General features: G+C 41.7%; 1 protein-coding gene across 2 annotated transcripts in view; it reads right to left on the bottom strand.

Annotated features, from left to right (window-relative positions):
* Positions 1 to 69: 69 nt before the first annotated feature.
* LOC118373820 (intermediate conductance calcium-activated potassium channel protein 4-like) overlaps positions 70 to 27,444 on the bottom strand; it is a 50,342-nt gene continuing 22,967 nt past the window's right edge. Inside the window, exons 5-9 of one of the 2 annotated variants that reach the window (XM_052489966.1) lie at positions 24,494 to 24,604; positions 18,997 to 19,118; positions 13,863 to 13,932; positions 11,318 to 11,484; positions 70 to 2,109 (exon numbers count right to left, since the gene is read on the bottom strand). In XM_052489966.1, coding sequence (XP_052345926.1) covers positions 2,106 to 2,109; positions 11,318 to 11,484; positions 13,863 to 13,932; positions 18,997 to 19,118; positions 24,494 to 24,604 — 474 coding nt within the window. In that variant the 3' untranslated portion in view covers positions 70 to 2,105. Of the gene's footprint in view, positions 2,110 to 11,317; positions 11,485 to 13,862; positions 13,933 to 18,996; positions 19,119 to 24,493; positions 24,605 to 27,444 lie in introns of those variants that run through there. The other variant, XM_052489967.1, reaches the window with a different exon arrangement.

Here is a 27,444-nt window from a genome sequence, read left to right on the forward strand (position 1 = left end):
GAGATGGCAATATTATTATAAGTAGGTTATGATTTAGCTGGTGGAACAATACTCATTCAAAAACTTCCATTCACCAATGGCTTTTAATTGTCAGGAAGACCAGAAAATGTATTTACAATGCATGGTTTTATCATGGGCAAAAGAACCTATAAACGTTTCACTTCACATTGTTTTTGCAGAATCTTTAAAAAACTAAATATATATTTTTAAGAATTACATATCTTAAAACTCCAGTTTATGAAAATGCAGAAGTCCAGTTTAAATACAACCATGGGAATAGTTGTCCTCACAGGGTGCTTGATTTGGTAATGCCCCAGATTACCAGCCTTACCATTGGGGCTGGAGAACAAGTACAATTTGTGGATTCACAAAGTGAATAACATAAATTATGCAAATAAGACAATGCAGTGCCCCTGACCCATATTTCCCCATTCACACTTGAGTGTAACATTTATTGATAGCTGTGTTCTAAAAATGCACCCTCATTTAAAGACTGGCCACTTTTAATACTACCTGTGTAGTAAGTATAATTTGGCTGTTACTAGTCCAAAACAATCCATGTCACGCAAGTATTGTTTGGTAAAAGATTTCAAAAGTATTTAGACTGATGATGTATTACCCAAAGGCTGCCACAGAGACCCAAGAATATGATGTCGTTTGACATTCATTCATGTCTATGACTGGTGTGTGATTGTCATGCATGTACATATCCTCTGGGGGGAGCTGTCACATCAGAATTAGAATAACAGTGAGCAATGTCTCCATGTACTTTATGCAGGTTGACGTTTATTGTCGTGAGTCTTGCCCTGGAGGCAGAACTGAGCGATTTTCCGCTAGATGGGCCAGCTGCAAAGTCAAAATTGCTATATTGTAAAAATTCATGAAAACAAACATTTGGTTAGGCATTATGTTTAGCAGTGTGGTTAGGTTTCAAATCAGATGTTATGACTGTGGCTGTGCCAGATAGTGACCACTCTGCAGAGCTGCCTCCAGTACACGAGTCGTCCCAATAAATATCAGCCTGCGTACTTTATTAGGCTATGCCACTTGTCTCTTGATCTTTATGAGAACAGCTTAACTATGTAAACTGACTGCTTCCCCATACAATCATCCTTAAGACAACAATATATGTCAGGCCTTAACAGTCTAGATTAGTTCTTTATGCCAAAGAGTCTCTGTTAAATTCAGTCTACTTTGGTAACTCCACAGTACCTTAGGGAATGTTTGAATGTTGAGTCATGGCAACTGACTAGCAGTTTATCCCTCTGACTGAGGCCGTGTGAAGAGAAATTGTTTTATTTCCTAATCTAACAAAATGGAGAGGATTAGAACAGTTAGAGAACAGAGATGTGTATTTTATAAGAGACCAGCAGCTCTCTCTAGTAATAAGGCAGTTGTCTCATACACTGGTGCCTCTGAGGATGTCACCGCTTTATACTTCCTGTTAGGAAAAATGTGTGGAATAACCATTGTGTTTTACTTGTGGAAAAAGGTATAATTGAAAGATGCTTTGAGGGAGGCTGTCAATACTGAGTGGCATTCAAAGACATTTCCCTCACATTTAAAAACGCTGTTTAAACCTCTTGTTCCATAGGAACCAGTCATTATGTTTAGGAGCCTCCAATGTAACTTGTAACACTAATAGCAGGAGTTAGGGGACATACTTTACAGAGCCATCAGTGGGTGAACCCATAGAGCCCCTCCCTCTGAGATGATACAAGCTACAGAACCAGAGGCCGTGTTACTGGAGTTCTTGAGATTGTTAACGCAATACTTTGTACATTAAACACATCTGATAAAAATACACCACTCATCTATATCAGACCCCGCTGTAGTAAAATGAAGTCCTTTTTCTTTTTTGTCTTTACAAGTACGAGTCTTTGTGTAGGGTCCATTCAGCCGCTGGGTCAGAAGACGATGCCAGCCTTGGTCCTGGCAGTAGTCCAAGTGGTGCCGCAGGTCAAATGTTAAATGCAGCTTTGGGGGGGAAGAGGATTCCCAGAAGGCTGGTAAGCATCCATCTTACAGAAGGCTGGTAGCATCCATCTTTAGTCTTTGGCAAAGGCCTGCAGCGAGTGTGGTTCACCCAACCACACAGCCACGAGTCACCTGTAGAGAGAGAGAGAATAATTAGAATCTACAGTACAGGTTATTCTCAAGCATGTTCATATCAAGTTTTGTTGTGAAAGTTAAAGGTGCTAGACTTTTTTTTTTTGCATTGTAATGTCAGAAAATGTCCATGATATTTCTGTCACTAATAGTGAAATGATAGTGTTTCACACTATTACTTACCCACCAGTGTTGTGATTGGCAGGGATATTCGCCTATTGATTTCTACTGCCGGGGCAGCATCTGTTGTCACACTGTGAAAGCTGTTCTGACTTTGTGGATGTGTTATCGAGTTGACACTTCAGTTTATGTGAGAAAACAAGCACTGAATAGTGTAGAGAGTCATTGTACCATCTAAACGCTGTGAAATATTTTTTCAATAATAAAAAAAAAATCATTTTTATAGCTGTTTAAAGCTGGTGGACCAAAACCGAAAGTAACAGCTGTAAAAACAATCATTTTTTTGTTATTGAAAATATATTTCTCCGCGATTTCACAGCAATTTAGTACAATGATTCCTTACACTATTAAGTGCTTGTTTTCTCACATAAACGGAAAATGCAACCAGGAAATGACAGAGCGATTTCCACTAGATAACAGCCAGCCACAAAGTCAGAACAGCTTTGACAACAGATGCCGCTCTGGCTGGAGAAATCAATAGGTGAATATCACAGCCAATCACAACACTGGCGGATAAATAATACTGTGAAACTCTATCATTCCACAATTAGCGCCAGATACGGTATATTATGGACATTTTCAGAAATTACATTGGGAAAAATATATTTAAAAAAAAAACATGTGTTGCACCTTTAAGGCCTACTGTAAAAACTGCTTAGGCTGTGAAATGGTCTAATCTCAGGGTTGTGTTTGAATTGTGGTCGTCTTACCTATACCTGATATACAGTAACGGTTGTGTGAGCTGTAGCTGATAGGAGTTCTGTATTTGTATTTATTAAGGATCCCCATTACGCTTCTTGGGGTCCAAACAAGATTAATGCGATTACATCGGGAAAAAATAAAACAGTACATCATACAACACATTATTACACCACTACTCTACCACTACATACAGTATCTACAATACAAAATGTATAATACCACAATACAACAACATTACAATGTATGTGTGTCTGTGTGTGCATCTCTTTACAGTCCAGGTTGTTCCATAAGGTGTAGTTTTATCTGTTTTTCAAATCAGATTTTTACTGCTTACATGAGTTACTTGATGTGGAATAGAGTTCCATGTAGTCATGGCTTTATCGGTGTCTGTTCTGGACATGGGGACTGTGAAGAGACCACTAGTGGTATGTCTTGTGGGGTATGCATGGGTGTCTGAGCTGTGTGCTAGTCGTTTGAACAAACTGCTTGGCGCTTTCATCATGTCAATACCTCGCACAAAGACTAGTACTAGTGATGCACTCAATGTCTCCTCTACTTTGAGCCAGGAGAGATTGGCATGCATGGTATTGATGTTAGCTGTCTGTGTACATTTAAGGACCAGCCGTGCTGCTCTGTTCTGGGGAAACTAATTTGCCAATGTCCCTCTTTGTGGCACTTTACCATCTGACTGTGCAGTAATCCAGCTGCAACAAAACTAGGGCCTGTAGGACTTGTTTTGTTGGTAGCGATGTCAAGAAAGCCGAGCAGAGTGTTATTACGCACATACCTCTCCCCATTTTAGCTATCGTTGCATCAATATGTTTTTACTATGACAGTTTATAATCCAGGATTACACAAAGCAGTTTAGTCTCCTCAAAATGCTCAATTTCCACATTATTCATTACAATATTAAGTTGAAGTTCGGGTTTAGTGAATGGTTAGTCCCATATACAATGCTTTAAGTTTTTGAAATATTTACTAGCTTAATACTTGTCACCCATTCTAAAACTGACAGCAAGTCTTTGTTATGTGTTGCAGTGATTTCACTTGCTGTGGTAGCTGATTTGTATGATGTTGAGTCATCAGCACACATAGACACATAGGCTTTACTCAGGGCCAGTGGCAGGTCATTAGTAAAGATTGAAAAAAGCAAGGGGCCTAGACAGCTGCCCTGGGGAATGCCTGACTCTACCTGGATTATGTAGGAGAGGCTTCCATTAAAGAACACCCTCTGTGTTCTGCTAGACAAGTAATAGTAAATCCACAATATAGCAGAGAATGTAAAGCCATAACACATACATTTCAGCCACAGATTATGATTGATAATGTCAAAAGCTGCACTGAAGTCAAACAAAACAGCTCCCACAGTTGTCTTATTATCAGCCAATTGTCAGTCATTTGCTGTACATGCTAAATGCCCTTCCCCATAAGCGTGATGAAAGTCAGTTGTTAATATGTTTACTGTGAAATAGCATGTATCTGGTCAAACATCATTTTTTCCAAAAGTTTACTAAGGGTTGGTAGCAGGTTGACTGGTTGGCTGTTTGAACCAGTAAAGGGAGCTTTGCTATTCTTGGATATCATAATTACTTTTGCTTCCCTCCTGGCCTGAGGGCACACACTTTCCTGTAGGCTTAGATTGAAGAGATGGCAAATAGGAGTGGCAATATAGTCCGCCATCATCCTCAGTAATTTTTCATCCAAGTTTCAGTCCCAGGTGGTTTGTCATTGTTGATAGACAACAATACTTTTTTCACCTCATCCACACTCACTTTACATAATTCAAAATTAAATTGTTTGTCCTTCATAATTTAGTCAGTTATGCGTGGATGTGTAGAGGTGCAGAGTTTGTTGTTGGCATGTCATGCCTACAATTGCTAATCTTGCCATGAAAAATCCATTAAAGTAGTTGGCAATATCAGTGGGTTTTGTGATGAATTGATTCAATGAAGGATGGAGCTGAGTTCAGCTTTTTGCCCAAAATGTAATTTATGGTGCTCCAAAGCCTTTTACCATCATCCTTTATATCATTTATCTTTGTTTCATAGTACATTTTTTTGTGTTTTTGTTTCGTTAAGTATAATTTTGTATTTTATTTAATTAGGCAAGTCAGTTAAGAACAAATGACAGCCTCGCCAAAGGCCTCCTGCTGGGATGTAGGCTGGGATTAAAAATAAAAATATAGGACAAAACACACATCACGACAAGAGAGACAACACAACACCACATAAAGAGAGACCGAAGACAACAACACATCATGGCAGAAACACTGGACAACAACACTCAATTTACAGTAAGTTTGCCAATCGGCTGTGCAGCCAAACTTATTTGCCATTCCTTTTGCCTCATCCCTCTCAACCGGGGATTTAACAGTTTTTACATTAATTTTCCTAATGGGTGCATGCTTATTAGTACAGTGCCTTGCAAAAGTATTCATATTTTGTTGCATTACAACCTGTAAATTAAATTGATTTTTATTTGAATTTCATGTAATGGGCATACACAAAATAGTCCAAATTGGTGAAGTGAAATTTAAAAATGTACTTGTTTCAAAACGTTCTAAAAAATAAAAAACGGAAAAGTGGTGCGTGCATATGTATTCACCCCCTTTGCTATGAAGCCCATAAATATGATCTGGTGCAACCAATTACCTTCAGAAGTCACATAATTAGTTAAATAAAGTCCACCTATGTGCAATCTAAGTGTCACATGATCTGCCATATGATCTCAGTATATCTACACTTGTTCTGGAAAGGGGCACCACCAAGCAAGCGGCACCATGAAGCCCAGGGATCTCTCCAAACAGGTCAGGGACAAAGTTGTGACGTACAGATCAGGGTTGGGTTATAAAAAAATATCAGAAACTTTGAACATCCCACAGAGCACCATTAAATCCATTATTTAAAAAATGGAAAGAATATGGCACCACAACAAACCCTGCCAAGAGAGGGCCGCCCGCCAAAACTTCCAGACCAGGCAAGGAGGGCATTAATCAGAGAGGCAACAAAGATACCAAATATAACCCGGAAGGAGTTGCAAAACTCCACAGCAGAGATTGGAGTATCTGTCCATGGGACCACCTTAAGCCACACACTCCACAGAACTGGGCTTTACAGAAGAGTGGCCAGAAAAAGCCATTGCTTAAAAAAAAAATGGGTGTTCGCCAAAAGGCATGTGGGAGGCTCCCCAAACATATGGAAGAAGGTACTCTGGTCAGATGAGACTCAAATTGAGCTTTTTGGACATCAAGGAAAATGCTATGTCGGGCGCAAAACCAACACTTATCATCACCCCGAGAACCACATCCCCACAGGGAAGCATGGTGGTGGCAGCATCATGCAGTGGGGATGTTTTTCATCGGCAGGGAGTGGGAAATGATGGATGGTGCTAAATACAGGGAAATTCTTGAGGGAAACCTGTTTCAGTCTTCCAGAGATTTGAGACTGGGATGCAGGTTCACCTTCCAGCAGGACAATGACCCTAAGCATACTGCTAAAGCAACACTCGAGTGGTTTAAAGGGAAACATTTAAATGTCTTGGAATCACCTAGTCAAAGCCCAGACCTCAATCCAATTGAGAATCTGTGGTATGACTTAAAGTGCTCAAGTTTTCTGTTGTTTTTGTCTTATTTCTTGTTTGTTTCACGGTAAAAAATATTTTGCATCTTCAAAGATGTAGGCATGTTGTGTAAATCAAATGATACAAACCCCCCAAGAATACATTTTAATTCCAGGTTGTAAGGCAACTTGGCAATAGGAAAAATGCCAAGGGGGGGTGAAAACTTTCGCAAGCCACTGTAAGTGGAATAAGCAATTTCAGAAATTCATCAAGTGCAACATCAGGTTGCTCCTCATTGCACACGACAAACCAGCAAATATTATTTACATCTTCATCATAGGAGTCACTACAAAACCTTGGTATGATCTCTTATGCACTATATTAGGCCCAGCCTTTGGAATTTTGGTTTTCCTACATGTAGCTTCTATATTACGATCACTATATCTGATGGATGTGTAGATTTCTGCAGCATTAGTAAAGATGTGATCAATACATGTGGATAATATCATTCCTATGCTGTTTGTAAATACAGTGTTAGGTTGATTGATAACCTGAACCAGCTTGCATGCACTTGTTATAGTTTGAGGCTTTTTCTTGAGTGGACAGCTTGGTGAAAGCCTGTCAATATTTAGTTCAGCTAGAAAATATACCTCTCTGTTGATATCATATACAGTGCCTTGCGAAAGTATTCGGCCCCCTTGAACTTTGCGACCTTTTGCCACATTTCAGGCTTCAAACATAAAGATATAAAACTGTATTTTTTTGTTATGAATCAACAACAAGTGGGACACAATCATGAAGTGGAACGACATTTATTGGATATTTCAAACTTCTTTAACAAATCAAAAATTGGGCGTGCAAAATTATTCAGCCCCTTTACTTTCAGTGCAGCAAACTCTCTCCAGAAGTTCAGTGAGGATCTCTGAATGATCCAATGTTGACCTAAATGACTAATGATGATAAATACAATCCACCTGTGTGTAATCAAGTCTCCGTATAAATGCACCTGCACTGTGATACTCTCAGAGGTCCGTTAAAAGTGCAGACCTGAGCATCATGAAGAACAAGGAACACACCAGGCAGGTCCAGGAGATACTGTTGTGAAGATGTTTAAACCTGATTTGGATACAAAAGATTTCCCAAGCTTTAAACATCCCAGGGTTGGCACTGTGTTAGCGATAATATTGAAATGGAAGGAGTTATCAGACCACTGCAAATCTACCAAGACCTGGGCCCCTCTAAACTTTCAGCTCATACTGAAGGAGAAGACTGATCAGAGATGCAGCCAAGAGGCCCATGATCACTCTGGATGAACTGCAGAGATCTACAGCTGAGGTGGGAGACTCTGTCCATAGGACAACAATCTTGGGGTTATATTGCACAAACCTGGCCTTTATGGAAGAGTGGCAAGAAGAAAGGCATTTCTTAAAGATATCCATAAATCGTGTCGTTTAAAGTTTGCCACAAGCCACCTGGGAGACACAACAAACATGTGGAAGAAGGTGCTCTGGTCAGATGAAACCAAAATTGGGGTTTTTGGCAACAATGCAAAACGTTATGTTTGGCATAAAAGCAACACAGCTCATCACCCTGAACACACCATCCCCACTGTCAAACATGGTGGTGGCAGCATCATGGTTTGGGCATGCTTGTCTTCAGCAGGGATAGGGAAGATGGTTAAAATTGATGAGAAGATGGATGGAGCCAAATACCTGACCATTCTGGAAGAAAACCTGATGGAGTCTGCAAAAGACCTGAGACTGGGACGGAGATTTGTCCTCCAACAAGACAATGATCAAAACATAAAGCAAAATCTACAATATCTCAAGGTTGGGGTTGTGTTAGCTATTATGGGGTTTGAAGCCAGAAATGTGGCAAAAGGTCGCAAAGTTCAAGGGGGCCGAATACCTGATCGCAAGGCACTGTACATTATCAAGCATTTCACACATATTGTCCAGATACTGACTGTTAGCACTTGGTTAGATTGTGGTTGTGTTAACTGTACCTGATCTACAGTATGTGATGTGGTTGTGTTAGCTAAACCTGATCTCAGGGTTGGGGTTGTGTTAGCTATACCTGATCTCAGGGTTGGGGTTGTGTTAACTATACCTGATCTTGGGGTTGTGTTAGCTGTACCTTGTCTAAGGGTTGGGGTTATGTTAGCAGTACCTGATCACAGTGTTGGGTTGTGTTAGCTATACCTGATCTCAGGGTTGGGGTTGTGTTAGCTGTACCTGATCACAGTGTTGGGTTGTGTTAGCTATACCTGATCTCAGGGTTGGGGTTGTGTTATCTATACCTGATCTCAGGGTTGGGGTTGTGTTAGCTATACCCGATCTCAGGGTTGGGGTTGTGTTAACTATACCTGATCTTGGGGTTGTGTTAGCTGTACCTGATCTCAGGGTTGGGGTTGTGTTAGCTGTACCTGATCTCGGGGTTGGGGTTGTGTTAGCTGTACCTGATCTCAGGGTTTGGGTTGTGTTAGCTGTACCTGATCTCGGGGTTGGGGTTGTGTTAGCTGTACCTGATCTCAGGGTTGGGGTTGTGTTAGCTATACCTGATCTCAGGGTTGGGGTTGTGTTAACTATACCTGATCTTGGGGTTGTGTTAGCTATACCTGATCTCAGGGTTGGGGTTGTGTTAGCTATACCTGATCTCAGGGTTGGGGTTGTGTTAGCTATACCTGATCTCAGGGTTGGGGTTGTGTTAGCTATACCTGATCTCAGGGTTGGGGTTGTGTTAGCTATACCTGATCTCAGGGTTGGGGTTGTGTTAACTATACCTGATCTCAGGGTTGGGGTTGTGTTAGCTATACCTGATCTCAGGGTTGTGTTATCTGTACCTGATTTTGGGGTTGTGTTAGCTATACCTTTTCTCAGGGTTGGGGTTGTGTTAGCTATACCTGATCTCAGGGTTGAGGATGTGTTAGCTGTACCTGATCTCAGGGTTGTGGTTGTGTTAGCTATACCTGATCTTGGGGTTGTGTTATCTGTACCTGATCTCAGGGTTGTGGTTGTGTTAGCTGTACCTGATCTCAGGGTTGGGGTTGTGTTAGCTGTACCTGATCTTGGGGTTGTGTTATCTTTACCTGATCTCAGGGTTGGGGTTGTGCTAGCTGTACCTGATCTCAGGGTTAGGGTTGTGTTAGGTATACCTGATCTTGGGGTTGTGTTAGCTATACCTTTTCTCAGGGTTGGGGTTGTGTTAGCTATACCTGATCTCAGGGTTGGGGATGTGTTAGCTGTACCTGATCTCAGGGTTGTGGTTGTGTTAGCTGTACCTGATCTCAGGGTTGGGGTTGTGTTAGCTTTACCTGATATCAGGGTTGGGGTTGTGTTAGCTATACCTGATCTTGGGGTTGTGTTATCTGTACCTGATCTTGGGGTGGGGGTTGTGTTAGCTATACCTGATCTTGGGGTTGGGGATGTGTTAGCTGTACCTGATCTCAGGGTTGGGGTTGTGTTAGCTATACCTGATCTTGGGGTTGTGTTAGCTATACCTGATCTTGGGGTTGTGTTAGCTATACCTGATCTTGGGGTTTGTGTTACCTGATCTATACCTGATCTTGGGGTTGTGTTAGCTATACCTGATCTCAAGGTTGTGTTAGCTATACCTGATCTTGGGGTTGTGTTAGCTATACCTGATCTCAGGGTTGGGGTTGTGTTAGCTATACCTGATCTTGGGGTTGTGTTAGCTATACCTGATCTCAGGGTTGGGGTTGTGTTAGCAATACCTGATCTTGGGGTTGTGTTAGCTGTACCTGATCTCAGGGTTGGGGTTGTGTTAGCTATACCTGATCTCAGGGTTGGGGTTGTGTTAGCAATACCTGATCTTGGGGTTGTGTTAGCTGTACCTGATCTCAGGGTTGGGGTTGTGTTAGCTATACCTGATCTCAAGGTTGGGGTTGTGTTAGCTATACCTGATCTTGGGGTTGTGTTAGCTATACCTGATCTCAGGGTTGGGGTTGTGTTAGCAATACCTGATCTTGGGGTTGTGTTAGCTGTACCTGATCTCAGGGTTGGGGTTGTGTTAGCTATACCTGATCTCAAGGTTGGGGTTGTGTTAGCTATACCTGATCTTGGGGTTGTGTTAGCTATACCTGATCTCAGGGTTGGGGTTGTGTTAGCTATACCTGATCTTGGGGTTGTGTTAGCTATACCTGATCTCAGGGTTGGGGTTGTGTTAGCAATACCTGATCTTGGGGTTGTGTTAGCTGTACCTGATCTCAGGGTTGGGGTTGTGTTAGCTATACCTGATCTCAGGGTTGGGGTTGTGTTAGCTATACCTGATCTCAGGGTTGTGGTTGTGTTAGCTGTACCTGATCTCAGGGTTGGGGTTGTGTTAGCTATACCTGATCTCAGGGTTGGGGTTGTGTTAGCTGTACCTGATCTCAGGGTTGGGGTTGTGTTAGCTATACCTGATCTCAGGGTTGTGGTTGTGTTAGCTGTACCTGATCTCAGGGTTCGGGTTGTGTTAGCTATACCTGATCTTGGGGTTGTGTTATCTGTACCTGATCTCAGGGTTGGGGTTGTGCTAGCTGTACCTGATCTCAGGGTTAGGGTTGTGTTAGCTATACCTGATCTTGGGGTTGTGTTAGCTATACCTTTTCTCAGGGTTGGGGTTGTGTTAGCTATACCTGATCTCAGGGTTGGGGATGTGTTAGCTGTACCTGATCTCAGGGTTGTGGTTGTGTTAGCTGTACCTGATCTCAGGGTTGGGGTTGTGTTAGCTGTACCTGATCTCAGGGTTGGGGTTGTGTTAGCTGTACCTGATCTCAGGGTTGCGGTAGCGCAGGGCCTGTACCAGCAGCTCAGAGGTCTGTTGGAAGCAGTGGCCCAGCTCATCTAACTTCTGCTCCATGGAGATGATGCGCTGCTCCAGCTCCCGGTAAGAGTTGTTCCAGTTGGCACTCAAGTCGCACATAATCATCTGCATCTGTTCACCATCAATCAACCAACCAAACAAACAAACAAACATGATCATCTGCATCTGTTCACCATCAATTAACCAACCAACCAACCAAATAAACTAACATGATCATCTGCATCTGTTCACCATCAATCAACCAACCAACCAACCAACCAACCAAACAACCAGACATGATCATCTGCATCTGTTCACCATCAATCAACCAACCAAACAAACAAACATGATCATCTGCATCTGTTCACCATCAACCAAACAAACAACCAAACATGATCATCTGTTCACCATCAATCAACCAACCAAACAAACAACCAAACATGATCATCTGCATCTGTTCACCATCAATCAACCAACCAAACAAACAACCAAACATGATCATCTGCATATGTTCACCATCAATCAACCAAACAAACAAACAACCAAACATGATCATCTGCATATGTTCACCATCAATCAACCAAACAAACAAACAACCAGACATGATCATCTGCATCTGTTCACCATCAATCAACCAACCAAACAAACAAACATGATCATCTGCATCTGTTCACCATCAACCAAACATGATCATCTGTTCACCATCAATCAACCAACCAACCAAACAACCAGACATGATCATCTGCATCTGTTCACCATCAATCAACCAACCAAACAAACAAACATGATCATCTGCATCTGTTCACCATCAACCAAACAAACAAACAAACAACCAAACATGATCATCTGTTCACCATCAATCAACCAACCAAACAAACAACCAAACATGATCATCTGCATCTGTTCACCATCAATCAACCAACCAAACAAACAACCAAACATGATCATCTGCATCTGTTCACCATCAATCAACCAAACAAACAAACAACCAAACATGATCATCTGCATATGTTCACCATCAATCAACCAAACAAACAAACAACCAAACATGATCATCTGCATATGTTCACCATCAATCAACCAAACAAACAAACAACCAAACATGATCATCTGCATATGTTCACCATCAATCAACCAAACAAACAAACAACCAAACATGATCATCTGCATATGTTCACCATCAATCAACCAAACAAACAAACAACCAAACATGATCATCTGCATATGTTCACCATCAATCAACCAAACAAACAAACAACCAAACATGATCATCTGCATATGTTCACCATCAATCAACCAAACAAACAAACAACCAAACATGATCATCTGCATATGTTCACCATCAATCAACCAAACAAACAAACAACCAAACATGATCATCTGCATCTGTTCACCATCAATCAACCAAACAAACAAACAACCAAACATGATCATCTGCATATGTTCACCATCAATCAACCAAACAAACAAACAACCAAACATGATCATCTGCATATGTTCACCATCAATCAACCAAACAAACAAACAACCAAACATGATCATCTGCATATGTTCACCATCAATCAACCAAACAAACAAACAACCAAACATGATCATCTGCATCTGTTCACCATCAATCAACCAAACAAACAAACAACCAAACATGATCATCTGCATATGTTCACCATCAATCAACCAAACAAACAAACAACCAAACATGATCATCTGCATATGTTCACCATCAATCAACCAAACAAACAAACAACCAAACATGATCATCTGCATATGTTCACCATCAATCAACCAAACAAACAATCATACAGACAATTAATCAATTCATCCAATGCTTGTTGTTTTGTGCTTCTTATAGTTATTTGTCATGACAACACAAGCATGCCTAACAAAATCCAGACATGGAATTCAGATAAACCCAGACTTAACCCCGGATGAGCTGAGGGTGACTGTGGCAACTATCTTGGGGGAAACCACTCCCTAGGGTAGTTAAAACATTGAGGGGAACCACATACGTCACATGTACATATCTCCCTCCTAAAAACGGTCTCCTGTGCCCGTTTCTTTCTCATAAATTGGCTCCTGTGTTTGATATACATATGAGCTGGACTTGCACAAATATATCAATCAATTTCATTAATAAAAACGCTCACAACCCATTAACTACAGCCACTTTCTTTAATTGTGCGTTCTTTGCCAGGTATACTGCCCATTAGGTAAAAAGCTCTGTGTCTAGGATTACATCACAGAGTGACTTGAACCTTCTGCTGAACCTCATGGTCGTTTTATAGAGTTTTATGTGTCTTTTACAGACATTTTATGTGTCTCAACACCTATTAATAAATTACACAGCAACTTTAATATACTGGATAATAGTCTGTGTAAGAGTGTGGTTATTACCTGGATCTGGGTTATCCTGCGCGTGGTGTGTGTGTGTGTGTGTGCGTGTGTGTGTCAAACATGTCGACACAGCTCTGCCGTGAGTTGTTCTAGCCTACTGTATGGTGTGGTTGGTTTACCTTGGGCAGGTCGACCATCTCACTGGCGTAATCTCTCAGCTTCCTTTGTTTAAGGCGCAGGTGCCGGAATCTGTCCAAAACAGACAAAGGACATAGCAACATCTTAGTATGATAACAGTGTGATAGAGACCTTAAAAAATGCCTGGGCCTGAAGTAAAAAACAGTCTTCACTGCCACTAGTACACATTACAGTATGTATATATATCTGACTGGGTAGTGTGTGCACTGTAGAGGGTCCCCTTCACTGAACATACACAACACCCCTTACACTAACAATTACACAATCCCTTGGCTTTGAGAATAGCTGAGGTACATAATAAACAGTTGCTTCAGGCTTAAAGCGGCAATCAGCAATAGAAACAATAGCATAACATCCTCCCTGCCCCTGTTTCTGTAAAAAACTAAGGGATGGGGCTGGAGAAATGAAACCACTCACATTCATAGACAGAGCTATGGATGCAAGAACTGACCATCCATGCTATCAAAATTATAGTTTTAACTATGTTTTGAGGCTATATAGTGTTTGTTTACATTTACATTGTTTAAAAACATTGGAGTAGAACAAGCTTATATTTTGGGTTCTGATGAGGCACAACAGTTGAACTAAACTGATGAGTATTTCTAATTCATACTCTTCAAGAATCAATGGGTAGGGGAGACCAGGGTTGGTTGTCACACTTTGTACTCTTGTGTGTATTTCTCAGCACTAGTATATCTTACAAGATTATTGTTTAATGTTCAGAGAAAGACCAAGGTCTTCGGTTGAAATGGGGACCCTTTTTATCCTCATATTTATTCTAACATGGAGTTCTAAGCCATCAAACACACTCTGTCCACTTGTGACAACCAGCCCCATCGCGGGGTTGGATACAATGTTTGCTAGTAGTTTATTCATTTTCTAACAGGAAATTAAGCAGTATAGCATACAGTCTTACAAATAGCCTTTCCTTGATTGAACGATATTCCTGTCAAAATTCAGAATTTTATGTCGTGAGAATAACATATGACATTCTGAGTAAATGTGTACGTAAGTGTTTAGTTTAGTTCATTAGGATCCCCATTAGCTACTGCACATGCAGCAGCTACTCTTCCTGAGGTCCACATAAAACTTACAAATACATGACAAAGTACAGAACAGTTGCCCTCAGGACCACCTCAATTTGTCCGTGCATGGACTCTACAAGGTATCGAAAGCGTTCCACAGGGATTCTGGCCCATGTTGACTCCAGTACTTCCCACACTTGTGTCAAGTTGGCTGGATGTCCTTTGGGTGGTGGACCATTCTTGATACCCAAGGGAAACTGTTGAGCGTGAAAAACCCAGCAGCGCTGCAGTTCTTGACACAAACTGATGTGTCTGGCACCTACTACCATACCCTGTTCAAAGGCACTTAACCTTTTATCTTGCCCATTCACCTTCTGAATGGCACACATCCATGTCTTAATTCTATCAAGGTTAAAAATCCTTCTTTAACCTGTCTCCTCCCCTTCATCTATACTGATTGAAGTGGATTAAACAATTGACATCAATAAGGGATCATAGCTTTCAACTGGATTCACCTGGTCAGTCTATGCCATGGAAAGAGCAGGTGTTCTTAATGTTTGTATACTCAGTGTATATTCATATTCTTATATACAGTACAGTTAAATCAGATCTTTAGAAAGAGGAGAGGCGCTGTGACACAGTACTGTATGTTTATTATTAATGTTGGCAGAGCATTCCATGATGACATGGCGCTATACATAACTAAGCAACGCATAAAATCTGTTTTTGGTTTGGGTACCGTGAAGAAAACCCATAATGGCGTGTCTGGTGGGGAATGTGTCTTTTTTAAATGTATGCAAAGAGATTATACAAGTGGTTAGGCATATTGTAACACACACCTTTCTTTAAAAAACTTAAAGAGAAGTAGTCAATTTCCTGACCATATCACCGGACAGTAATCAAGACTGGACAAGATCAGAGCCTGAACAACTAGTACAGTTGATCTTTGTGTCAAAAACGCAGAACATCTTTTTATAACAACTTTGTCAATATGACTTGACCCTGATAACAGACCATCCAATGTTACTCCTAGGAGTTTAGCTTCTTCAACTTGTTCAATGGTCACATCCTTTACACACAAATCCATTTGAGGTTTAGGTCTAAGAGAATGTTTTAACCAAATATAATGCTTTTTGCTTTAGATGCATTTAAGGCCAGTTTATTATTAATGACCCATTCTGACTGTAACTCCTTGCTAAGAGTCTCAGTGAGCTCACTGGTTGTAGGTGTTGATGTGTAGAGTGTGCATTCTTGTAAACAATAGAGCATAGTAACGGCCCAAGGCAACTGCCATGATGGATACCGCACTGTACATATCTGATGTTAGAGAAGCTTCCATTAAAGAATACTCTCTGAGTTCTATTTGATTAGTAACTCTCCAACCATGTGATGGCAAGTGATGTAAACCCATAACACGTTTTTTCAATATGAATTATGATCAATAACATCAAAGGCTGCACTGAAATCTAACAATACAACTCCAACTATCATCTTACTATCCATTTATTTTAGCCAATCATCAGTCATCTTAGTCAGTGCAGTACAAATTGAGTGCCCTTCCCTATATGCACACTGAAAGTAGATAACTTGTTCTTTGAAAAATAGCATTGTATTTGTTTAAACAATTTTATCCACCCGTTTACTAAGAACGGGCATCAATCTGATTGGGTGGCTGTTACAGCCAGCAAAGGTAGCTTTACACATTTTTAGGAACTGGAATTACTTTTGCTTCCTTCCACGCCTGTGGACACACACTCATTTAGGCTTTGGTTAAAGACATGGCAAATAGGGGTGGCAATACAGTCTGAAACCATTTTCAATAGTTTCCCATCTAGGTTGTCTATACCTGGTGGCTTATCCTTTTTGATGGAAACCAGTAGTTGTTCCACCTCTTCCACACAAACTTGACCAAATTCAAAGCAATCATTCTCTTTCATAATTAGATCTTCAATACAATAATATGATGGTTCACTGTTCAATGTTGTCATTTCACTTCTCAGTTTGTCCACTTCACCAGTGAAATAGTCATTGAAATGATTGGCGATATCAAAAGGTTTTGTCAGAAATGACGCATGAACTTCAATGAAAATGTTTTTTCTGACCATAATATAATTTAAGGTACAAATACTTTTTCTGTGGGTGTGTGTTAGAAATGACAACGAAGGGAGAGAGACAACGAAGGGAGCTCTTTATATCACAAGCACAAAAGAGCTTGGGATTTTATAATAGAGCTGATAGTGACAACCTACTTAATATTCCATGTGACAACCATACCCAACAGTTATCACATGACTTGACCTAGGAACTCATAAATATGTTTGAAATATAGCTCTCCCTTTCCTATTTTCAACACGCATAATTGTTCATGGATACTCCCATAATTCAAGCATTTACAAAGAAAACACCTTTTATAAAAAACATTTTTTTTACTTTCACCTATGAAAAACACATAAATTCCCATCACCTCAATGTTTTGTCATGCTGACATAAATTGACCAGGTGGATGAGTTCTTTCAAAGAATTCACACATTTTAACTTTAAATATACAGTGTATTACACAGCACGATTGACATTGGGAATAATTAGCACTGTGACAACCAACCTGTGAGACAACCAACCCCAGTCTTCCCTACATATCATTCATTTATAAGTCCAAAAATGGATGTAGCAACTGCAGGTTGACCCTTTATGTTCACCATGTTTGGCTCTTAGATACGGTCAATAAGTCAACATCCAGGAGCCCTGCTTTGTGTTCGGGATGGGTAGATTAGAGAAATGTCTGTTGCTCCAACGTTATCAACGTTTACATTTTGATTCTAAGTTGGATGAAACCAGAACTGCCCCAGAAAAACAGAAACCAATATTACAGGGAACTTCCATCAAGCACTCATGTGCACTAAAATGTCCTAGTGGGGATGCCAGAGCCAAAGAACCAACGCATAAAAGCGTGAAAAAGTAAAAACAAAATTAGTCTCTAAATAGTCTCTTAACTGTTTGGCTCTGTCTCCATTCCAAGGTGCTGGAAGTTCCTCCTCATGCTTTCTTTCCACCATGTATTTATAGTGGGTCTGCTAACTGTACAACAGGAAATGTAACCCCTCCACCCTTACGGGCATACTCTCTCTCTCCCACACACATACACACACATGGACACACACACACTATTATGAAGTCCTGCTGCCTGATAATGACTCACACATTCACACGTCGAAGCTTCCTAGTTTCCTATTTATTAGGACCTCCTGTGAAAGAGGTCAGGCATCCCCACGCCTCACTCCACTTGTTATTAGCAGGAAGGCTAGAATACATATTGTCAAACAACATGGATGAACAACAATGAAAGTAGACATGAGGAAGCAGGCAGAGGATGTCAAAGTTCCCAAGTGCTATTATGGAGAAGGAGCTGTTGTGAATTGACTTCACGTTATGGAAGTTCCTTCCTCTGAATTCTGTGTTAAATACATGTTTCACTGTTTGTGAGATGACCATTGTCCAGTTCTTTTAGTCACGAGAGCTTTTGTGAGAGTGAGACTATGTTTTATCTTTACTCGATTCTAAATTCAAACTGTACTATTGTCAGTGTATCCATTTGATTGATGTCTAAAGTCGATTTTACATAGTGGCCTAATCTTTTACCAAGGGGGTGGAGTACCAAACTTGTTTTGCTGGACCGTAGCATCCAAACAAAATAGACTCAGCTATGGTGTTGACAACGAGTTAATGAACCATAAAACCAGCACAACACACACACGGACACACACACGGACACACACACGGACACACACACACACACACACACACACACACACACACACACACACACACACACACACACACACACACACACACACACACACACACACACACACACACACACACACACACACACACACACACACTTTAGACGGCTTAGTGTTCTGAACAGTCTCTAAATGTATTGCTATTCTTCTGTTCTCCAGTGTTTCTGCAGAACAAATCTAGTCTAGATGAGTTGTGTCCCAGAAACCTGAAGAAGATGCATATAGCAGTGGACAAACTGATGGCCCACTCCCATCTGAAATACAAAGGTTAGACTATGATGAGGACTTACACTCTGATGGCCTCCAGTAGGCACCTCTGGTGTCTGCGGTGCTCTCCACTGTTGCCCTTGGTCAGGTTGGTGCGGTGCAGCAGCCAACACTCCCTCAGCACGTTGGCAGCAGCATGGCGGATCTGGCACAGACAGAGCACCGACATCGAGACCCAGTCAATAAAACCTGCAGCCCTAACGTGTACGTGTGTGACACACACTCCTTTGTACAGCATGACTGTCCCAGCTGGAGATAAGAGTATATGGAACGGTGATGCATTAAGCTAACACTCATGTTTATAAAAGGATTAAGTTATAAAGAATTACAGCACTAACTGGAAGGATGACAGCATGACATAGCATGGTTTCATCATGGGGGCATGTTTATATCATGGTGCCATCTTGGGGACATGTTTATATCATGGTGTCATCTTGGGAGCATGTTTATATCATGGTGCCATCTTGGGAGCATGTTTATATCATGGTGTCATCTTGGGAGCATGTTTAGATCATGGTGCCATCTTGGGAGCATGTTTATATCATGGTGCCATCTTGGGAGCATGTTTATATCATGGTGCCATCATGGGAGCATGTTTATATCATGGTGCCATCATGGGAGCATGTTTATATCATGGTGCCATCATGGGAGCATGTTTATATCATGGTGCCATCTTGGGAGCATGTGTATATAATGGTGCCATCTTGGGAGCATGTTTATATCATGGTGTCATCTTGAGAGCATGTTTATATCATGGTGCCATCATGGGAGCATGTTTATATCATGGTGCCATCATGGGAGCATGTTTATATCATGGTGCCATCATGGGAGCATGTTTATATCATGGTGCCATCATGGGAGCATGTTTATATCATGGTGCCATCATGGGAGCATGTTTATATCATGGTGCCATCTTGGGAGCATGTTTAGATCATGGTGCCATCTTGGGAGCATGTGTATATAATGGTGCCATCTTGGGAGCATGTTTATATCATGGTGTCATCTTGAGAGCATGTTTATATCATGGTGCCATCATGGGAGCATGTTTATATCATGGTGCCATCATGGGAGCATGTTTATATCATGGTGCCATCATGGGAGCATGTTTATGTCATGGTGCCATCTTGGGAGCATGTTTATGTCATGGTGCCATCTTGAGAGCATGTTTATGTCATGGTGCCATCATGGGAGCATGTTTATGTCATGGTGCCATCTTGAGAGCATGTTTATATCATGGTGCCATCATGGGAGCATGTTTATATCATGGTGCCATCATGGGAGCATGTTTATATCATGGTGCCATCATGGGAGCATGTTTATGTCATGGTGCCATCTTGGGAGCATGTTTAGATCATGGTGCCATCATGGGAGCATGTTTATATCATGGTGCCATCATGGGAGCATGTTTATATCATGGTGTCATCTTGGGGGCATGTTTATATCATGGTGTCATCTTGGGGGCATGTTTATATCATGGTGTCATCTTGAGAGCATGTTTATATCATGGTGTCATCTTGAGAGCATGTTTATATCATGGTGTCATCTTGAGAGCATGTTTATATCATGGTGCCATCATGGGAGCATGTTTATATCATGGTGCCATCATGGGAGCATGTTTATATCATGGTGCCATCTTGGGGGCATGTTTATATCATGGTGTCATCTTGAGAGCATGTTTATATCATGGTGTCATCTTGAGAGCATGTTTATATCATGGTGTCATCTTGAGAGCATGTTTATATCATGGTGCCATCATGGGAGCATGTTTATATCATGGTGCCATCATGGGAGCATGTTTATATCATGGTGCCATCATGGGAGCATGTTTATGTCATGGTGCCATCTTGGGAGCATGTTTAGATCATGGTGCCATCATGGGAGCATGTTTATATCATGGTGCCATCATGGGAGCATGTTTATGTCATGGTGCCATCTTGGGAGCATGTTTAGATCATGGTGCCATCTTGGGAGCATGTGTATATAATGGTGCCATCTTGGGAGCATGTTTAGATCATGGTGCCATCTTGGGAGCATGTTTAGATCATGGTGCCATCATGGGAGCATGTTTATATCATGGTGCCATCATGGGAGCATGTTTATGTCATGGTGCCATCTTGGGAGCATGTTTAGATCATGGTGCCATCTTGGGAGCATGTGTATATAATGGTGCCATCTTGGGAGCATGTTTATATCATGGTTCCATCTTGGGAGCATGTGTATATCATGGTGCCATCTTGGGAGCATGTTTATATCATGGTGCCATCTTGGGGACATGTTTATATCATGGTGTCATCTTGAGAGCATGTTTATATCATGGTGTCATCTTGAGAGCATGTTTATATCATGGTGCCATCATGGGAGCATGTTTATATCATGGTGCCATCATGGGAGCATGTTTATATCATGGTGCCATCATGGGAGCATGTTTATGTCATGGTGCCATCTTGGGAGCATGTTTATGTCATGGTGCCATCTTGAGAGCATGTTTATGTCATGGTGCCATCATGGGAGCATGTTTATGTCATGGTGCCATCTTGAGAGCATGTTTATATCATGGTGCCATCATGGGAGCATGTTTATATCATGGTGCCATCATGGGAGCATGTTTATATCATGGTGCCATCATGGGAGCATGTTTATGTCATGGTGCCATCTTGGGAGCATGTTTAGATCATGGTGCCATCATGGGAGCATGTTTATATCATGGTGCCATCATGGGAGCATGTTTATATCATGGTGTCATCTTGGGGGCATGTTTATATCATGGTGTCATCTTGGGGGCATGTTTATATCATGGTGTCATCTTGAGAGCATGTTTATATCATGGTGTCATCTTGAGAGCATGTTTATATCATGGTGTCATCTTGAGAGCATGTTTATATCATGGTGCCATCATGGGAGCATGTTTATATCATGGTGCCATCATGGGAGCATGTTTATATCATGGTGCCATCTTGGGGGCATGTTTATATCATGGTGTCATCTTGAGAGCATGTTTATATCATGGTGTCATCTTGAGAGCATGTTTATATCATGGTGTCATCTTGAGAGCATGTTTATATCATGGTGCCATCATGGGAGCATGTTTATATCATGGTGCCATCATGGGAGCATGTTTATATCATGGTGCCATCATGGGAGCATGTTTATGTCATGGTGCCATCTTGGGAGCATGTTTAGATCATGGTGCCATCATGGGAGCATGTTTATATCATGGTGCCATCATGGGAGCATGTTTATGTCATGGTGCCATCTTGGGAGCATGTTTAGATCATGGTGCCATCTTGGGAGCATGTGTATATAATGGTGCCATCTTGGGAGCATGTTTAGATCATGGTGCCATCTTGGGAGCATGTTTAGATCATGGTGCCATCATGGGAGCATGTTTATATCATGGTGCCATCATGGGAGCATGTTTATGTCATGGTGCCATCTTGGGAGCATGTTTAGATCATGGTGCCATCTTGGGAGCATGTGTATATAATGGTGCCATCTTGGGAGCATGTTTATATCATGGTGCCATCTTGGGAGCATGTGTATATCATGGTGCCATCTTGGGAGCATGTTTATATAATGGTGCCATCTTGGGAGCATGTGTATATAATGGTGCCATCTTGGGAGCATATTTATTTGCTCATTAAACTGCTGTTATGAAGTGAGAGGTAGTCAGTCCATGGTTAACGTTGATGAAAACCATGTTGCCTTGTGCAGAACTGGGTCAGGCGGGATGGGCTGTACACTAATGTTTGCTACACGCAGTGTTTGCTAAACACCTAAACGGATGGACATGTACCCGTCATACAGGGAATCATGTTTGAGGATGTGAATAGGCATCAGTGGGCCATATGTCGGTTACGGAAACATATTCCTCTTGTTTCTCTGTGATTCTATTTGTGTCTGCTGTTCTTCCTGACGAGGACACTGCCTATCTGAGCCTGGTGAAGTCACTCCAGCCAGGCCTTGTCTTGTGTTGTCCTGTGTGTGGGGTTGTTATTAGGGGCCGTCAGGGGCCGTGCCCAGATGTCTTTCCTTATTCTTCCTGTCAACGTAAATCAGGGCAATGACGAACAGCTCCGCAGGGACGCACACACACACACCAAACAACTATAAACAGACGTAAGGATGCACCCAGTGAGAGGATGTGTTCAGTGCCAGGGAGGAAGCAGTTACATCCTCAGCAGACCTATAACCTCACATCCTCACACTGACAACACACTGCAGCCTGTAGCCAGGTGTAGCCTACACCCTACACTGCCAACCTAGCGCTCAGCTAATGCTCAATCAGGTCAGTGGATTTCAAAGAATCCTGCCATACACTACTTACATATTAGAGAATTATGAATATTGGGAAATGGATATGGAAATCAGGCTAGCATCTTCCGTTGTGCTCGTTTATTTTCAGGTTGTTGATTTTCCTTCCCGGCGATAAGCAAGCAGATGGATCCTGTCTGAGGCTTCAACATGAAGTAACCCCTCAACAACATACACTCGCTCACTGTGTCCTCAGTTACGGCAGTGAGTATATACACATACACAACACACACATCATCTTATCCAGTTTCCTGTCGGTACGAGCACCCCGTCCTGGACTGACACAAGTCCCTTTCCTGACAGGGACACTATTGTTTCCTCTTTTTGACGCCTTTTGGAGGCTATTAAGAGATTGGCGGGCCCCACCTCACAAGCCCCCCAGTCCTTTTCCCACACTATCCTGTCCTCTGGAATGCCCTATTTAAGGAAACAAATTATATTATAAAAAGACTCCAAAATCATATGCAGAAAATATCTCTGCATCCACCCAGGAGGCCTCATCTGTTGTGTCAAGGGTTTTGTTTTTCTTGTGAGACCGAGGGAAGCTTTGAAGGGAGCTGGCTGCTTCCGGTTATCAATGCAGGACAGTGGTTTGGATCTTCACAGTATGTTTTTCTTGTGAGACCGAGGGAAGCTTTGAAGGGAGCTGGCTGCTTCCGGTTATCAATGCAGGACAGTGGTTTGGATCTTCACAGTATGTTTTTCTTGTGAGACCGAGGGAAGCTTTGAAGGGAGCTGGCTGCTTCCGGTTATCAATGCAGGACAGTGGTTTGGATCTTTACAGTATGTTTTTCTTGTGAGACCGAGGGAAGCTTTGAAGGGAGCTGGCTGCTTCCGGTTATCAATGCAGGACAGTGGTTTGGATCTTCACAGTATGTTTTTCTTGTGAGACCGAGGGAAGCTTTGAAGGGAGCTGGCTGCTTCCGGTTATCAATGCAGGACAGTGGTTTGGATCTTCACAGTATGTTTTTCTTATCATTCAGTTATTGGAAATATGGGGATAAATGACTCCTTGAACTAAGAGACACCCACAACATGTTTGTTCATTATTGTCATTATAGAGCCAGGTATTTCTACTGACCCTGTGACCACCTGACCAGGAAAAACTCCCAACCCTTGTAAAGGTTAGAATTAGGGCCCAGAGTTTTCCTGACTAGTTGGACACATGGGTAAGGAAAAACTCTGGTGCAGTCGTTCTCCTCGTCTCACCCGTTTGGAGATCTGGATGTCCATCATGAAGAAGTGCACGTGTTTCTCTCCTTTGTTCAGCGCCAGCTTCTTGGTCATGACGGCCACCAGCATGGCGGTACAGGCCACACCCTGAGGACAGACATACAGACAGCCGTCACCATGGTTACCACCACCGCTGTTTGTCATCCTCCTCGTGTCCCTTTGTGACCCGTAAGAGCGGGAGTCAGAGTAGGAATTCACAAAATGATCATGTCAACATTCAAAATTAGCCCTATAGCTTCAGGTCTGCTTGGCTAACATCAAGATAGACACCGCAATTCCTTTTCAAGAGGTTATTAAATAGTTGTGACTTGCTATAACTTCAAATATGGTGGGCCTATTGTGCCTATTTCGCCAAATAATACACTGAATTGACCGTATGTTTATGTGAGAGTGAAATTGTTAATCATATGCCACTGTGCCACTGATATAGTAGTATGGTTTACTCTGAGAATAGCATTGTGCTATTGCTGGATAGGGAACAACTAAATGCTGACGAATGCTCAGGAACCGCACAGGGTGAATCAGAGTGACTTGGCACTAAAAGTGACTATATTTCAGTGTGGTACAATAGTCTCAACACACTAATTCTTACTTTGAAATCTTAGACTACACTTCTAACCTATGGGGGAGACATAACATACAGTTGAAGTCGGAGGTTTACATAAGCCTTAGACAAATACAATTAAACTAAGTTTTTCACAATTCCTGACATTTAATCCATGTAAAAATTCCCTGTCTTAGGTCAGTTGGGATAACCACTTTCTTTTAAGAATTGGAAATGTTATTTAATTATTTATTTCAGCTTTTATTTCTTTCATCACATTCCCAGTAGGTCAGAAGTTTACATACACACAATTAGTACTTGGTAGCATTGCCTTTAAATTGTTTAACTTGGGTCAAATGTTTCGGGTAGCCTTCCACAAGCTTCCCACAATAAGTTGGGTGAATTTTGGCCCATTCCTCCTGACAGAGCTGGTGTAACTGAGTCAGGTTTTTAGGCCTCCTTGCTCACACACGCTTTTTCAGTTCTGCCCACACATTTTCAATTGGATTGAGGTCACGGCTTTGTGATGGCCACTCCAATACTTTGACTTGTTGTCCTTAAGCCATTTTGCCACAACTTTGGAAGTATGCTTGGGGTCATTGTCCATTTGTGACCAAGCTTTAACTTCCTGACTGATGTCTTGAGATGGTGCTACAATATATCCACATCATTTTCAATTCCTCATGATGTCATCTATTTTGTGAAGTGCACCAGTCCCTCCTGCAGCAAAGCACCCCCACAACATGATGCTGCCACCCCTTTGCTTCACGGTTGGGATGGTGTTCTACAGCTTGCAAGCGTCCCCCTTTTTCCTCCAAACATAACAATGGTCATTATGGCCAAACAGTTCTATTTTTGTTTCATCAGACCAGAGGACATTTCCAAAAAGTACGATCTTTGTCCCCATGTGCAGTTGCAAACCGTAGTCTGGCTTTTTTATGGCGGTTTTGGAGCAGTGGCTTCTTCCTTGCTGAGTGGCCTTTTAGGTTATGTCGATATAGGACTCGTTTTACTGTGGATATAGATACTTTTGTACCCGTTTCCTCCAGCATCATCACAAGGTCCTTTGCTGTTGTTCTGGGATTGATTTGCGGAACACGTCTCCTTCCTGAGCGGTATGACGGCTGCGTTATCCCATGGTTTATACTTGCGTACTATTGTTTGTACAGATGAACCTGATACCTTCAGGCATTTGGAAATTGTTCCTAAGGATGAACAACACTTGTGGAAGTCTACCATTTTTGGTTGGCTGATTTCTTTTAATTTTCCCATGATGTTAAGCAAAGGGAGTTTGAAGGTAGGCCTTGAAATACATCCACAGGTACACCTCCAATTGACTCAAATGATGTCAATTAGCCTATCAGAAGCTTCTAAAGCCATGACATCATTTTCTGTAATTTTCCAAGCTTTTTAAAGGCACAGTCAACTTAGTGTATGTAAACTTCTGACCCATTGGAATTGTGATACTGTGAATTATAAGTGAAATAATCTGTCTGTAAACAATTGTTGGAAAAATGACTTGTGTCATGCACAATGTAGATGTCCTAACCAACTTGCCAAAACTATAGTTTGTTAACAAGAAATTTGTGGAGTGCTTGAAAAAATACTTTTAATGACTCCAACCTAAGTGTATGTAAACTTCCGACTTCAACTGTAGTTAATTTACCATTGAGTGCAATTTTTTATCAATATGTTCTGTAATTGCACAAAGCTCACAGTTGTACCAATGTGTATCTACCTACACTGTAATTGCATTGTACCTGCCAGTGTAATTACTGTGAAAATACAGTATATGGTTTTAGAGGCATAGTGTAATAGTATAATTTAAAGATTAGACTGGTTTGAAAATGAAAACGGATTTTTACCTGTTTTCCTTCCCTTGTTTGCATTAGTAAAAGAGAGAGAGAGAGATAAAAGTCTGATAAAGAAGAACAATCATATTAGCATGCACGCATAGGCTCACAATGAAACACAGGTTACAGTCTGGACACAGAGATAATGCTAAGAGTCATTCAGATGGATGAATCACAAATCCTGCACTAGTCCCCTGTCCTCTCCTAAGAGCTTCCTAACATCAACCAACCCACTCACTGGTACTGGGAAGGACATGGGCATGACTAGAACCAAAGATTCCGTGTGAATCTGTCCGAGTGTAATCTGGGAATTTTGAGAAACACAACATCCTTCCCAGGGATCCATTCACACCCCACTGATAGGATGTGTGGTGAGCACGCTGCTCTGCTCACCTCCCCAACACAGCTGGGGCACTACCAGAGAGGCAGGCTAGCCCAGGATAGATGTGTTGAGCCTAGGGGTCCTTGACAGCCAAGCGCTACAGGTGTGAGTACTGCTTCACTCATTGGCCTAGAGAGCTGCCCTGTTG

This window comes from Oncorhynchus keta, chromosome 31 (genome assembly GCF_023373465.1).
Source record: "Oncorhynchus keta strain PuntledgeMale-10-30-2019 chromosome 31, Oket_V2, whole genome shotgun sequence".
Lineage (NCBI taxonomy): Eukaryota > Metazoa > Chordata > Actinopteri > Salmoniformes > Salmonidae > Oncorhynchus > Oncorhynchus keta.